This window comes from Apus apus, chromosome Z (genome assembly GCF_020740795.1).
Source record: "Apus apus isolate bApuApu2 chromosome Z, bApuApu2.pri.cur, whole genome shotgun sequence".
Lineage (NCBI taxonomy): Eukaryota > Metazoa > Chordata > Aves > Apodiformes > Apodidae > Apus > Apus apus.
Window position 1 is genome coordinate 68,447,096 of NC_067312.1, and position 16,618 is coordinate 68,463,713.

A 16,618-nucleotide genomic window follows, 5' to 3' on the forward strand; every position below is an offset into this window, starting at 1 on the left:
GCCACAGTCAGCAAAGGAGCACCCTCCAGTACTGATAACATACAGCTATGGGTCTGTTGCTTATGGATAGCTCTTCCTTATACCCTTGACTTGAAATTACAGTGTCAGCCCTCCAGGCTTCAGCTAGGAGTGCTGTGCTGGCCAGAGCCAAGTGTATTTTCCCCTTGAATCTGAACAACAATGTTTCTGGGAAAAAAAAATAGCTCTGAGAGAATGAAATTACAGTGAATTCCTCTACTAATAATTTTGGATAGAAAAAGTTGAAGAAAATGTTCTGGTAATGCCCAAGCAATATTTTTTATGTATTCCAAATGAGACACTTGGGTTGTTGTTGTTGTTGGGGTTTTTTTCATTGTTGTTTTGTTTGTGTTGCTTTTTTTTTTTAATTATTATTTGTTGTTGTTCTTTGGATTATTTTTTTTTAAAGGCCTCCAGCTGGCACTGAAACTTCCGATTTTGAAAAAAACTGGTTTGTTTTTAAACAACTGGTCAATTCAGGAAGTTTCAGTTTGGGATCAGCACCCTGCTGTGCTTTTGGTTGTTCATTTTCACCAGTGAATCACAACAGTATTATTCACTCTGATCTAATGCTGGCAGTGTTTTCAGTCTCCTTCAGACGGAAGAGCATGCAGCAGAATTTTTTGCCTCCTTCCCTTCCCTGCCTGGCACAATTCCATCTGTCCATGCTTTTTTGGGACCATACATGTTTGGCTTCTAAGCCCACTAGCAGTGGAGGGCCAAGGAAGGTATCTGTGCAAAACAGATGTCTTGGGAGAAAAGCTGTTGCTTACACAGAAGGCAAGACCTTCACCACTGCAGGTCAAGTCAGATCAGTTCATTTGAAGAACTTCACTCCATTTGTTAGCTTTTTCCCTGCCTGATACTGTTTAGTAATCCTGTAGTCCAAAAATGGTGTTTGCTTTATGGGATGGCTCATCTGGAGGACTCTTCTTATGGTTGCTGTTATTTGGGGCTTTATGAATAAGTTTGTATTGAAATGGGATGATACAAACAGATCCATGGAAGCAAATTTCCCTACCAATGCTATCAAATTAAAGCACATGGCTGGTTCTTTTCTGTTTGGGCAAATGCCATTCCTGGGGATTTAAAGAGTAATCGAAGGGCTACATTTTTCTTCAACTTTTCTTTTACAGGTCTGTTTTCTGGAATTATGCTCTATTTTCCTTGGAGATTGCTTTCCTCACCTGGCTGAACCTGGCTTTCAGCAACCTGTTTCACCATAATTCACTAACCTAACTGCGTATTCTTGGAAAAATTATTTTATTTCTATGAAGTCTGCTGGCCAAACTTTTCATAACATAATTGTACATAGTTGAAAATGACTGAATAGATCAGAGGAAAATTAAGGCTGGAACTTATGGGGGAGTCAAGTAGTTTTATAGTGAGTAATCTTGGTACACACCAGGTACCCCAGCAGCCTAAATGGAATCTTGACCTCCATTTGGCTCTGGCTGCTGTAAGCAGATTTGCTATTTGAAGATCTGCTCACAGCAGACACCTTCCTAAAGAGAAGATCTTGTTTCTGTGCCTCCGTGTTTTCCTTATAAAAGCCCAAACAATTGCTTCTGTAGTGCTGCTTGTTACAGGTAGTGAACTTCTTCAGAGATAGCTGGGTGTGCTTTCTTTGGTATCTGCAACACAGCCTCTTGCCTCCCAGATTTTCTCTTTCTGGTACTGGGTATTCACAGCTTGTAATCTCTCTGACTTTCAGGGAGCCATCCTTAAAAATTATTATTGCTTCAGAGAGGGTTTTTTAAACTTACTTCAATAATTTTGGTTATTTCTAGTGATTTGTGGCAAATGTCTGCCCTGACTGGCTTCCCACACAGGCACTCTGAATTCACCAGGCTGTCTCAGGGTGCAAGGTCCTCATCCTTAAAGCACATGAGGGTTTTTTCTAGGGGGGTGGTGGCCCTGCTTGCAGTACTTGCAGCTGTTAAGCTGTGAAATTTGTCCTTTGACATCAGACGTGATTTAATCCCTTTTGGTCAAGGATTAGAGGAGGACCCTTCTTGATGCTCAGTGAGAGAAAAGAGTTGCTTTCCTGTTATTTCCACTGGCAATTTCTGCTTTTAGATACTCTAAACATTGTCTACAGATTTTCAGCCCTGTTGCTTCCTCTGTAGGTGTTGTGATGAGTAGAGAAAATGGAGACAGGCAGGCTAAAACCTCTGTGGTAGGTCCTGCATTTGTTTATATTTGAAACGGACACATTGTGAAGATAAATCAGTAATCACAGTATTTCCAGCTCTGTATATTCTAAATCCTGACATATAAAGTAAGTGAGGAAAATGAACAGTGTGTGAACTCTCAGTAGCTTCTCCATATATCTTACTATAATTTCCTTATTGTTTTTAACAATGCTTAAGATTAGTGTCTGTAATCTCTTAAATACCGCAGAAAAGGAGACCCAGAGTATCACATCTGTGCAGCGTTTGTACATGCAGCTAGAGCAAGTATTTTCCAGATTTCATCCTCAGCCAGGAAGCCCAGAAACTACTCTTTCTTTTCTTGCCTCTTTTAAATGATAGCAAACACTCTTCCCAAACTGTTTGATTCCTTGAGCTGGAGATTAAAAAAGGACCCCACATGGCACTAGATTTGCAGCACAAGTTGTAGCAGCAAAAACCAGAATTACTTCTATCGTGTTAAGGGCTGTTTTCTTCCCAGGCTGGTGGAAGTGGAAACTATCTATCTTGTTTAGCTCTCCCAATTTACTAACCCCCTGATGACCTTCAGCTTCTGTAACAAAAAATTCAGACTGAAATAGCAGCAGTGGAGAATTTCCAGATGTCAGCCCTGTTCTCAGTGAGCAATTGCACATGGTATTTAACCACTTCATCACCCTACCCCATCTCCCTGGTAACTTAACTATACCTAACAATATGAAATTGCCTAAGTTGGTCAGCAGAAGGAAGCATTTATTCTGTCTCCCCACAATTTTTTCTATGAATCCCTATTTCTGCAGTGATAAAGATGCTTCTAAAACTTTGCACAGTGTGCTAAGGAGAAACGTCTTACCATGTATCAGAAACTAAGCAGCACAACAATCTGTTAAAAAAAATTGTCAGGGTTAAGTCATCTCATTTGCTTTAAATGGAAAAACATATGTACCACACTCCAGTGACATATAATGATCAAGACCTTCTGCTGGTACTAAACAGTATCCTTTTCAATACATAGGATGCCTACAAACCACAATGCAATGCTGTCTGGAGGTAACCCCACCAGCTAAAGAGCAGTACAGTCGTTCCAGCATGGGATCATGCTCAAGCAAATAGTTAGCCTCTTTCTCAGCAGGGCTAATTAGCTCAACCAATTCCCTCCTGTCCTCAAAAGCTACCATATTGCTGCCACGGCTGGAGCAGACTCATCTATAGCCAGAGGGAATCTGTGGCCAGTGATGCATTACACACTGTGGAAATTCTCAAACAGGAAAATGAACTGACTTGTAGTGTCTGATAAAGTGACCCATTTTTGCATTTGTCTCCTTTTCCCCCTCCACCTGTACTTCTCCATTTGTTCCCTCACCTACAAGCAATAAAACATGTTACTGCTACGTCCTTTTTTTCCTAAATAATGGCAAACCCATCAATCTCAGCTAAAGCCTGATGACTCTGAATGGCCACTTTTGATTGCAATATAGTTTTGTTTGTTTGTTTATTTGTTTTGGTTTTGTGTAGTTGGTTTTTTTTCTGGTTTGGTAGTGCCATTACAAGCAGAAACTCTCCAAAAACTGTAACAGTAAAAAGGTGTTTTGTGCTCTGTAGCCAGATTATGCCCCACATTCTTGCAGTCCTGTGACAGACATGAACAAACACATCACCACTGCTCCATGAGGCAGGGTAATGCTAATTATCTAAACTACAGACAAAATATATGAAAAAACTTGGACCCACAGAGGTATTTAGGTACCTACACCTCCCATCTAAGTCAAGGGGATAATTTATCTCTACATACCTTTGTAGATCTGGAGACTTTTTGTGAGGTCATGCTGAACCGCGCAGAGCAGCAGCAATTGGAAAGGATGTTTTCCAGGACCTGGACCAGCATCTTTATTAGCACTCAGTGAGTCCAGAGGCCCTGATTACTTACAGTGGGAGAAATTTCTGTGTATAAAAGACAGGAGACAATTCCCTCCTTTCTGAGGCAACTGAGTCCCTAAGATTGCAGGCCAGTGTCTGTGCAGCAACACAGCTCCTCCCTACCCCTGATTTGGAGTGACTCAATCTCTCTTTCTCCCATCTGATTATTCCCCCTATTCCTTTTCTGGATTATATGCTGGGAAGTTTGCTGCTCCAAGTCAGATATGGAAAACTTGACTTCTATGCAAGTATCTTCTTCCTTGTCTCATTTGAGAAGGTGGTTGTTGTCTAAGAACTTGCGACAAAGAAGCAGGTAGTTTTTCTATCATGGGTAACGTGGATGATGTTTTGTACAGCTGTGACATATTTTATTGTTTTGTAAAACTCCTTTAGGGACCAGTCTGTGCTTCCCCCATGAGCAGTGACAGAGGATTCATATGGAACAGTGTAATGGACATCTGAGCAGACCTTTTGCAGCAGATGGGGAATGCAAATGGAGGTCTTGGGACAGCAAAAATTGTTACTAATTTCTTGTCCCTTTTTTAGTTATTAATTCCTACAGTTATTAGCCTTAGAAGTTCCTTCTAACCTCAAAAGTATCACAGTATGAAGCAAGAAGCGTTGCTGAGCTGTTAGAAGTATTGAGGAATCAAGGGCAAGTTGTGAGGGTCCTGCAGGAAAGTAAGGGATTTTCTGAAAATGACCTATTCCACGTCTATCCCCCAAAACATGACGGTGTTTGATTCTCAGAGTAAATGCCTGTCTTCTTTCTTTTACCAGAAGGATACAGAACTATTAAAAGAACAAAAACCTGAGAGGGCTTGCCTCCCACTTGCTGAACACACCCTTACTCTGTTAAGTCACTGACCTCCAGGGAACCCCTCCAAAAGAGTTTCAGGGGAGTACTGAGCTATTTCACCAGCTGCCAAGCATTTACTTTCTTCCTACATGCTATAAGGGTGGAAAAAAGAAAAGGGGAAACAAATTAAAAAAAAAGGTCACTTTTTTCCCCCCTGGAGATTTAAAATGGGGAAATGGAAATGCATGGAAATATTTTGTTTCTGAAACTTTAGGAACAACAGCAATATCAAAATTGCCTCATCTGGTTTTGGTATTTTCTTGGATGACTCAGTTTTGTGCAGCAGAGGAGTTTTCAGCTGTAAACCTTCTCATGCCTATACAATTAAATGAAGTGAAATGGAAAAAAGGACAGGCCATGGTATGCACCAAAAAATGGAATATGTACCTGATGACCAAGTGTCCAAGCACTACATCAGTTGTACATGGAAATGCCCTTGTCATTTCACAGTCTTCACACAGACACTTCTACTAACTCAGGGATGTGATCCTTCTTTTTGCCATGCTAACACACCTTCTAATTTAGGAAGGTCTTTGCAAGCCTGAAGAGATTTAAATCGTGATGATCACTTCTCTCAGTTGAAGGAATTCTAGTCCTTTGGTGACAGAAACGTATTAGCTTTCCAGTCATCCAGAGTCCTCTAGGACAGACAAAATTGACTCCCTGTCACTCAAACACAAACAGGAAAAAATCAACAACTTCAAGACCCGCCTGCCACAAAACTTCCAAGACTAAATTACAAAGCAGTAAAGCAGGACCCATGGCCATTTTCTCTTTTGTGCTGCTAAAAAGTAACATATTGCAAAGGCTCAGATATGTGTGTGTGCATATACATTTACCTGCATGGCTACTGGGTGAAAGGAGCAGCGGGAGGGCATTTATGTAGCAATGGGCACTTTGTGCTGAGTTTCTTAGTGGCCGAGTTTAAGCTGAATTTTTAGTTTTCTGAGAAGGAGGTTTGTGATGCCTGGTGATGTTACCCAGCCTATAACTGTACTAAGGTTAGGTAAATACAACATTTTTGGAAAAATATACAAGGTTGGTTTTTTTGTTTGTTTGTTTGGTCTGCCCCCCCTCCCACTATAGGAAGGTTCATTCAGACCTGCAATATAGATAACACTGTCTGTGATAAGCCCTAGAAAATAAGTGCACACTATTTATTTATTTGGACAGTCTTTCCATTTTGTAGTGATTATTTCTGGGAAATTATATATACTGTATGGAATACTTTCCTAAGTTAGGAATGAAGTTGACCTGTGACCTACTGCCAATCCTTTGTCTTCTGCAAATATGAAAAGATGCCATGTGATCCTAGAGCAACAGGGTGCACAATATGCTTGGATAAGTATCACATGAGAAGGAAAGGAAGAGAGAAATGAGACAGTAACAGTTACAGTGAGTTAATATGTGTTGAAGCATCTAATAAAAATGACAGAGTAGCAGGGCACAGGAGTGGAGGAAAGGAAAAAAACAAAACCAACCAACTGTGAAGTTAGTACTTTAATTCTTATAGTGAAAGAGGCAGCTCCAGTGTGGTACATCCTTGAGATCACAGAGCATCTTGTAGAGTGGCAGTTAGAGAGAATCACAGTAAAAAGACACAGAAGTAGGCGCAGTGAAAAGGCAGATTTATTTACTAGTAATACTGTACAGAGAAAAAAAAAAGAGAGAAGCCACAGTTACAGCATGGCTGTTTCTGGCAGTGTTCTTGGTTTTTTATTTTTGTTTGTTGCTTTTTTTTGTACCTTTTTTTTAATCTGAAGAAAAAAAAAACATAACAGTCAAAAAAGTACACTTCAGGTTACAAAGTACAGCAGCTATCCCCAGCAATTCTAATCCAGTGTTAGCACAGAAGTATTTCCCCAACAAAATGGGATTTTATTTACATTAGCTCACAAAGAAAGTGGGAGACTAAAGCTTAAAAAAAATCTCAACCACAACCTACATTCACCATAAAAGCTGCATTTTACACAACATTTTCTTGAACCCCTTATCAAGAGTCATTCTTCATCTGTGGAGTGAACATAGTCGGGAGGGGCAGGAAACCTTCAGAAATATGTTCCTTGCCTTTGTCCTGACCTGCTCTTGCTTGGCTACCTTTGCTGCACTCAGATTAAGTGGCCACTGGAAAAGCAAAAAAGCTTCCAAATGGATTTATCTCCTGGATCTGCCCCTAAGCAGTGCCTACATCCATACTTGCAAAATAACAGGGAACAAATTTGAGCCCATCATCAGTAACTCCCCTTAATCACACATGCAGACTGATCTTAATGTATCCTCAAGACTATCCCTGATGAACCAGAACGGTGCTTAAGTATGTGTTACACCAAGTGCTTAAGATTAGTGGAGCTTAAGCCCTGTGTTCAATTGGGACTTCATACAGTTGCACAAAACCTTCTTTATTTTGGGGTTTGTCTCTCTCTGACTGGCACATTATCTTGGAGGGATACCAGTAGCTTCTTGGCAGCTGTTTTTACTGAGAATGCCTTTGCATGCTGGATCAGTCTGTGGGGAAATCCACATTTTCTCCTGTCTCCTTTGCCCTACCAATAGCAACCTGAAAATAAGGGGGCAGCTTGCCTTCTGCTCCTGTAACTGGATGCTTCTGGATGCTGATATTTTATGCACTTGCTCATACCTAGCTCATGCAGGTTTGGGGCACTTAGTCCATTCCCACAAGAATAGGAAGAGAGACAGAAGATTAATCTAAATAGTAAGATTTTAGTGTAACCCACTGTTTGGGCAGCCCATGGGATGTCAGATGAAGGGACAGGGAGAGTGCCAGTATCAAATATGCACTAGGAATCTAGGAAGATGCAGGAAGATGTCCAAACACTGATGACCAGATACTGTTTGTTGTTTTTTTTTTAACTTGGGGCTCATGCCAACAGGCCTGAGGTGAGGGGTTTTAGCTCCTGTCTCTCTTTTCTTCCCTCTGTTTTTGCTCATAGGAGATCACAACAAGGGAAACAGAGAGAGGGGGGAAAAAAGGAGCAGCTAAGCAGTGGTGTCCAGAATGAGAGCGAGTACAGAAACAGGAGAGAGGCAGTCTGCAGCACAGGTATGCAAAGGGAAAAATCTGGAAGAAAAACTTAATCTGTCTCTTTTATGTTGTGTTTACATGCAGATATGAAATTCACCCCCACTCTCTTCAGACACTGGGGGTATTGAGAGTTCTTGGAGGTTTATGTCTGCTTTCAAACACAGTCAGAATGGAGACCATGCTCTAAACTGCTCTCTGCAGAAAAATACACCAGTTTCACAACACCATTAAAAAAAAATAAAATCTATATAATTAAATGAATTAGAAGACACAGTTAAAGCAGAATAAGCCTTGCTTGTAGCTTGTTGTTTAAAAGACCAGACCCTATAAGCATTTGTTTATGTGCTTGAATTCCACTTGTCTGGGTCATCTCATTAAACCAAAAAGGGCTGCTTGAGTGCTCACATTTATACTCACGGGCAAGTCTTTAGGTCTTACAGACCTACTGAATAGATTATCTGAAATCTAAATTCAGGTGTGAATTACTAGCATATCCTGCAGGTTAAAAATGTTTAAACATACCTCAAATAGTGGTCATGAGTTACTTAGCTAACTCTAAAAAATTAAGGGTTTTTTTGTTTAGTTTTGGGGTTTTGGGGTTTTTTTCAGTTTCTGAAGTAGATTAATTCTTAAAACAAACCCCTAAATGCTCCTTTGAAAATAATCTGGGAGACAACTGCAGGAAAGCTTTGCAATACAGTAACAGCAAAACCGCCCAAAATAAAGAGAAGCTTTTGCAAACTGGAGGAAGGGGCTAAGAATTCTTCACAGGTTTGCCCTTAGGAAAAGTGGCCTATCCTTAATCTGCTTAACAGCCTAAGTGGAACCACCACAGGAAAAAGGCTATACATTTAGCAAGACTCTTTGAACCCATGAGGAAAAAGGCTGTTTTATAATGCTTTGATTTTAAATACAAGTGGGACATTTTTAAGAACTTCATGCACCCTCGTCACTATTTACAAGCTAAGTTAATATTACAGGGTTATATTACAAGTTGTATTTATATTCTCTTTGGACTAGATGACAATCCATTTATATTCTAAAATTGATAAATTCAGCCATTTTGTACAACTTACTCTTTTACATACAAAAATTACAGTCCATATTTTTGTTGGATATTGTCATAGCCTGTGACCTCTGATTAAGCTCAGAGCTTAAGTTTACTCTTGCTGCCCAGAAGGCTCATGAAACGTAATCTTAGCAAATCCTAAACTTTCTAATAGACAGAGAGAATTGGTTGAAACTGAGTGAATTCAGGAAAACAAAACAAAAAAAAGTCATCACATCTCAGCCTGTGGGACAATCCTCTACTTTGTCTAAATTATTTTGTGCTACTCTTTCCAGTGGCACCATCTCTTGCATTTTGAAATCTAATGTTGGTTAACGTATGACAAAGTGAAAAAACATATAATTCTCCTATTGAGCCATTCTCTCTACTGACAGTAGGTAGCTATTGCCTACCATGTTAGCTTTCTAGAGAAAGAAGTTTGTCTAGCTACAGGAAGCATAGGTCCACATTTATATGAAATAAGTTTTCTTATTTAGCTGTGTTCATAGCGGGTATATTGGATTCTACTCTTCTAACTTTACTCTTTAAAAAGTGTTGTGATCCTGCTTCCTGAAGGAAATTGTGGTTAAGTCTACAAAAGATCCCAAGAAGCTGGGCATTGTCATAAATATATGAAAAAGTTCAAAGGCTCAATGTCATGGAAGGATGATATTTGGAAACTCAATCCCTGTTTAGGGTTTGTATCTCATACAAAAATATTTATTCATTAAAAAAATACACAAATGTAAAATACTAACTTTTCTATTATATCCCCACCTGCTTTCCAAGTATGCCGTTGGATGTTGAAAAAACTGAAAGGTGGAACACCTTTTATTTCTCTAGCAACTCTGTGTACTCTCTTTCTGCTCTGACTAACTTGCTGTATCTCTCTATGCTCTTAAGGATGATAAATCTGTAGTGAGCTTAGGAACAATGCCAGGGCACTATAGTATTAGCTGTCAGGGAAGTCCCACTTAATATTTGCCCATCGATAGCACTGCTGTGGTAGCAATGCTGACTTGGGACCTGGTCCTATCAGGTGCTAAGCACCATTTTGGTTTATGTTTTTCTCAGCAGAAGTAGCAATGCTCAGAGTTAGCCTCTAGGATTACACCACCCTGGGCAAACTCAGCAGAGCATAAAATTGGTACAGGTACACAAATAACACCCAAACTACACCCTGTGTTAATCATTCATGCCCTGATTTTGGCAGACACCTACACGCATTCCTCCTGTTTGCAGTACTACTGCCTGAAATAAGTCTACACACAGCAAAATTAGGCATATGTGTTTTTGTTTGCAGGACTGAGGTCTTCTATTGCACTGGTAGAGGTATGCTTCATGGAGAAGGGCTTGTGCACACTTCTCTTGCTGGGGATTGAAAGATAATGTTGTGTTCATACAGCTTTGGAATACAGCCTGCACTTTTGGAAAAAAATAAGGAAAAGAAACATACAAAAAGAAGAAGGAAACCCAAGAGTCCTAAGGCAAACTGTCAAATGGCACATCATACCTACTTTGTCATTCATTTAGATAATGTCACAAAGGCAGACCAGAGTAGTTCTGTAAACATATACCGTACAGTACATCAGCCACAGGAAATTAAAAAAAGAAAACAACCCTGTAATTCTTTTCTTTCTGTATTGATATTTTTGTAATTGAAAGAGATTGCCTAGCCACTAATCATAATGCTGTGTTTTTTGATTTGTATTTTTCTTCTGTTAAAAAAAAAAGAGAGAGAATGGAAGTAAAATGAAGTGGTTTGCAAAAGAAACAGTCCCTGAAAGCAAACGAGGGACAACATGGGAAGTTGGTTCATATAAACTTAGAAAATACAAAATATAAAAAAGTTTCATAGGTTACTTTTTCCCCACTCTAGGAAAAGATACACTGAAAAGAGGTTGTTTTGTTTTGTTTTGTTTTTCTTACAAAAGTTAAGGCGAGCCGTTTGTTGTGGCAAAATGCTATTACTGAACCAGTTTCTGACTCTACTTTTTTCTATCCCCTCATGCTGAAACTGAAAATGTACATGTAACAGCCTAAGTTAAACAAAAAGGAATTTTTCTTTAAACTATAATAAAAAAACCCCAACACCTCCCATTATGATCCTTGCAAAAATCTCTCTCTGCTTGACCGTAGATTGGACCTCTTTCTTCACGCCCGATTGTGCATGAATTTCCACAGGCAGCATCCTATCCAAGGGCAAGGGGAAAAACTGACCCCTGCAAAGCCCCAAGCAGCCTTGGAAAACCAATTTACATTCATCAGCCTAGGCTACTGTATCTGAATTCCCCAGTAACTTGGCTGCAGGCTAATTGCTGGAAGAGACAAGTCGATGTCCAGGCACAGCTGCTGCCCTTGTGGAGGAGGATGATTGGAATAAGCGTATTTCAGCTGACGTAGGTAAAGCCCTCTGAGCTCAGACCCATTTGCTCCTGTTTTATGTTTTTCCTGACCTCAGACATGGGACTGCCTTTGACCCGTAAAGACAAAACCTGTGCAGATAAACCTTTAGCTTTTCTGGATCTATCAGGGTCTATTAACCACGGAGTTCATATGAACACATAAAAACCACTGGCTTTCCTAGGCACTCAATGTTAGCTACAAGTATTGAGCATTAGGTATTTGGCAGGTTTAAGGTTTAAGGCTTGTGCTCTGCTTCTAACCACTGAAGGGCCACTTCTGGACTCTTGCATGCCACCATCTCCCCACCATGTTGTGCCTCAGATGGTGCAGTGGTCTCAGACACGTTCTGGTCCCAGCCTCAGCAAGCATCTCCCAAAGCTGGCCACTGAGGGAGTCATCCCCAAAATGCTGAGCCTGTGCTGAATCAGAAGGTTATCTGATGGGGAGCATGTGGCTGAAGAGATACAGGGACAGAGAATGTTCAGGTGAAGATGACACCCCAAATTTCCCAAGCAGAAGGCTTTGGGAAAAAAATGCCCATAGGGTAGAAGAGCAGCAGGGAGAAAAAGATTGGGCTGGGAAGACAGCAGGAGGCCAGGGTGGCCATGAGGTGGCATGACACCTGGAGAGGGAAGGGTGATGAGTAATGAGATGACTGGCCAGGCCAAGAGGAGATGTCTGGAAGATTTGTTTTCAAGCATTACTGGGCGAGGTGAACAGGCCCCAGAGTGAGAGAACTATTGCAAAGCACACCTGGCTCCTGCAGTGCTTGGGGTAGGGGTGAGATGGAAAGCTTTTTACCTCTAAACATGCCTAGGGACAGTCTCACCAGGCCACCCATGGGTTGAAAACTCAGGATCTTTTTTTAAGAAATGGTGAGATTTGTAAATGCTTAGCATTTCTGGGGAAAAAAACAAAACAACAAACAACAACAAAAAACACACCACACAACCAAACCAAAAACCCCAAAACACGAGTTGCTCATTTCCAACAAATAGCCACCAGACCTATTGTCAGAATGCAGGGCTCTGTGACTGTTGCCCTCTTTGATAAACTTAACCACCTAAGCCTGAGTCAAATGATGATGTGCAGAGTTTCTGTGGGTGAGTTTGGTCCTTCTCCCATCCAAAAGCCTCCAAGGCAGGCAGAGGGAGCATGTAGAACTGTATTAAATCTGGCCACTGCAGCAGAAATGGAGGCCAGCAAAATCTCTGCAGGTGCCACACGGATGTGGCTGTCTTCTCCCACTATCCACTTCCTTTTCTTTCTCTGACTGCCGCCTGAGCAGTGGTGAGAAGTTAGACTTGACCAGCTTCATACTGACAGTTGAATGACCTAACACAGGAACTACCTTTTGCATTTTTTTTGTTGTATGTTTTCAGTGTGCCTCATTTTACCACCACTGTGAACAAATGTCTTTTTTACTGGCACAGAAAGAAAAGAGTACAGAGCAAGAACTCTGTTTAATCCGATGTTCTGAACTAACATTTAATGCAGTAAAAGCACCATCCAGGAAAGAACAGAAATATCATAGGAATCACCTCAGATTGAAAAGAGGCTTTTTGTTGTTTTCTTTCTTTTTTCTTTTTTTTTTTTTTTAAGTACTTTTTAAAAATACTTTTTTTATTCTGTTTTTCAGTTGCTGTTATTGATTTTAAAGTCTGATAGTTTCAAAGACACTTCAAAATAATCTTCGGTACTTTTTAACACTATCAGAAAATATAAATTCTTGTTTTTAATCTCACTTCTATAGTTGTAAATTCAGATTCACTCCACTGAAGTAAGTGAAGCTACACTTAAGAAAAACCAGTGTGAGACAAGAATCAGGCTCATAATATCTTGCCATGAAAAACCTGGCTGCTTTTTCTTTGTAGTTAGAAGAACTGAAGGACCAAGAAACAAAGAAACATCTGATTTTGGATGCCTTCTCCTTTTTACATTTTTACCTTGAGTTATTTTTGACAGGCCTGATTTTCAGAGGGCGGGTGAAGAAAAAATTTATTGGAAATCAGGCCTCTTGGAAGTGTCCCACACCAGAAAATGAAACATCCAAAACCACCAGCAGTTTTTAAAAATGTTAGCCTTGTGGCTGTAGGATCAGCTCCCGAAACAGCTGCTCCAACAAAACTCCAGTGGGGCTCCCAGGGAGTTTTACCTGGATACGCAGGGCAGAATGAGACCCATCACCTGTCACTGTGAAGGTGCACTGTAAGTACACGTATGAGAAATTACGCTGCCCTAAGAATTTAAAATAAAACTCTGTCCCTGCCCCCATTCACAGCACTGAGGATTTTGCCACTGAACCCAGTGGGAAGCGGGTCAGACTTTGAGGCAAGTTCATTTATATTCTAAAGAAATAGGAAGCAGCATCTCTCATCTGTTGGAGTTCAGCAGGAAAACCTCATGTATAAACATTGGCAGAATTACTGAAAGGCAAGTAATTAGATCAGTGACTCCAATTCAATTGGTGTGACAGCTGTATCTTTTTCATGTCAAGTTAATTTCAACTGTAATCTGGGGAGATGAAGTACACATACAATACTGTAATCTGGAAGATTTATATAAGGCAAAATCATCATTCATACATTTTCTAGAAAGAATAATTAAGGTCCACTTTTGGTATCACCAATAAGCAGAAATGGCTGATGGGTTTTCCTGACACCGCAAACTGAAGTGGAAAGTTACTATTAAGAAAAAAAAATCAATGATGGCAACTTTTTTGGGAAAGACTTGTTTGAGTTTTAGCAAATTAAAATAGTCAAATGATCTAAGCCTTTCCCACAAGAAATAAAAGGTAGGATCTATAAAATAATGTTTGAATGTGATTTTTCTTAAAAAAGAGAAGCAATATTTTTTAAGGCTCTCATATCTGGCTGCTGTGAAACTCAGACTCCCACAAAATCTTAGGAATCTGATCAAGCTTGCCAGATATCCAAAGAAAAATGTAAAAAGTGTTTTCATTATATATATAATATATATATTAAAAAAATCAAATAAGTATGAAAACATTTGTTCCATTTCCCATTTCTCTCTCACTCTGCAATATTAAGGAAAAAAACCCCCAACAGCAGAATAAAAAAAAAAGAAGCAAAAAGACCCCAGCCCCCTCCCCAAACCCCAAATAGTACATCTGATGGGAAAATAACCATGCGTTCCTCTTCCTGAAGAACTAGAAAGCAAAGCAACCCAACTGCAAGGCAATGGAGGCATTCACTTCCAGTTCACAGTATTGCAGTTAGAAGTACAGTGAGGTCTAGGTAAGTGATGGAGCAGGAGCTGCCCGGAGCGGGGAAGGAGGAGGTGTTCACATGACAATACAGCATTGACAGCGCTTTTTCTTTTGTGTACCTGGGGTGGCTTCCAAGGGCAGGCTCTCTTCCTTCCCCTCGGGAGAGGAGGGCTCTGTCGTGTCCGACAGCGGCCTGCCAGAGACCAGCTCAGCGGCGTTCCCGTCCATGGTGGAGATGTCCGTCACGGTTTTCTCTCGCAGTGACTTCTCATCATCTTCGTCGATCAGGACCAGCTCTGCCTTGATGGTCTCATCATAGCCTAGCACTTTCTTTGTCTCCTCTTCATCATCGATGTTCTGGTAGCCCATAAATATCATTGTCACTGGCTGATCTGCGCTGGCCTCTGGGGCTTCGCCACCACAGGGTTTGTCTTGGGACTGAGGATTCAGAGCATGCCCTTTGGTGGGTTTGTGTACCATTTCCAGCTTTGCCTCCTTGAAGAGCATTTGCTCCTTCATATGGCTAAGGTTTCCATCAGCTACCACATTTCTGTCTGACACAGTCATTGTTTCATACCCTCCTTTTACACTTGATTGTCCAGCTTTTTGCATAAGTTCATCTACATCCTTTGAGCTTAATTTATGTACTCCATTTTCTACCACTGTGCCACCAGAGTGAACCTCATAGACTACCTTGGTACCATCATCATAGACTTTGAATCCTCTTTGATGGGCCTCATCTGGGCCAATAGGTGAAGCAGAGACAATCTTGGTCTCTCCTGTCTGTTTGTCTTTCTCCACATTAATTTCCATGGTGCACAAAGCTTGAATGAAAACAAGAGAGGAAGTGCATGTTACAACAAAAAAAGCCAGTGAATGGTTAATTGCCAAACAGACAAAGAAAACTAGGGTGCCCCTTTTCCTACCTTCTGCTTCTAAAGGGCCAAGTGTTCTACGTTAGAGGTGAGACACAATGCTGTGGATAGAGATAGTTATTACGCTACAGCTTTTTGTGCAGCTGGAGGCCAGGCATACCTGTGGCAAACAGGACCTCATCTTCCAGCTCACACCATGTGGAGCTGTCTCTGATCAAATAGGGGCACCAAGAGCACTTGGGTTAGGTGTAATTTAGACAAAGGGAGGTGATAGCATGCAGGCTGCCCTCAACCTTTCTTTTCTGAGCTTGCCTCAAAACTAAGAGAGAAATTCATCTCCAGGAACATCTCTACTCTCTTTTCCTTCTCTGCCATCAAACTGCTGTTAGCTGGTAACAAGTTTTGTTTGCTGCAATAACACCCCAACTATTTTACTATTTACTCTTCCATTCATTGCTTTCAAAACCTTTTAGAGAGGTGAAGAAACATTTTTTAGCCCTGTTCTACTGGTGGGAAAACAAAATCACACAGGAATGGGGTACTTTCTCCCACAGATGTGTGGTAGGGTGGGCATCTCAGCTTCCACACCAAGGCATCAACAGTGACCTCTGCTTGCAGGTTAAGAGAACGTACAAAATGGCCAACAAGTGCTTCCTGGTTTATTTGAATGCAGCTCTAAGCACCATTCCCAAAGTTGAAGAAAAAAGCAGTAATAAACTGACTTTCAAAGCTTCGTGAAACAACAGGTAAAAACGTGTGAGGGATGCTGCTTTAGAATAGAAAGGAAGGTTTCCTAGGAGTTAAGAAGGACGCAGTAACAAGATGAAAACTGTAGAAACCACACAGTAGGAACAGACAGGCAGTCTACAGCACTCCAACACCCATTCTGAGGTATGATGGCATCTCACTGGACAGCTTTTCAAAGAAAAATGTGCAAAGGTCTCACAGATTTTCCACAAGTGGTCATCTAAGCATTCTTCGTATGTGGATGAAGACATTTTGGCTTCTGGACAGACACCCAAAGACACTTGTTTACAAATTACCACAGTGTA

General features: G+C 40.7%; 1 protein-coding gene across 8 annotated transcripts in view; it reads right to left on the reverse strand.

Moving 5' to 3' along the window:
* PALM2AKAP2 (PALM2 and AKAP2 fusion) overlaps nt 1-16,618 on the reverse strand; it is a 285,217-nt gene that overhangs the window by 125,468 nt on the left and 143,131 nt on the right. For 4 of the 8 annotated variants that reach the window (XM_051642422.1, XM_051642424.1, XM_051642423.1 and 1 more), the window contains one exon: nt 14,811-15,515. The exons of the other annotated variants lie outside the window; for them this stretch is intronic. In XM_051642422.1, coding sequence (XP_051498382.1) covers nt 14,811-15,515 — 705 coding nt within the window. The remainder of the gene's footprint in view (nt 1-14,810; nt 15,516-16,618) is intronic. 8 annotated transcript variants of the gene reach the window in all.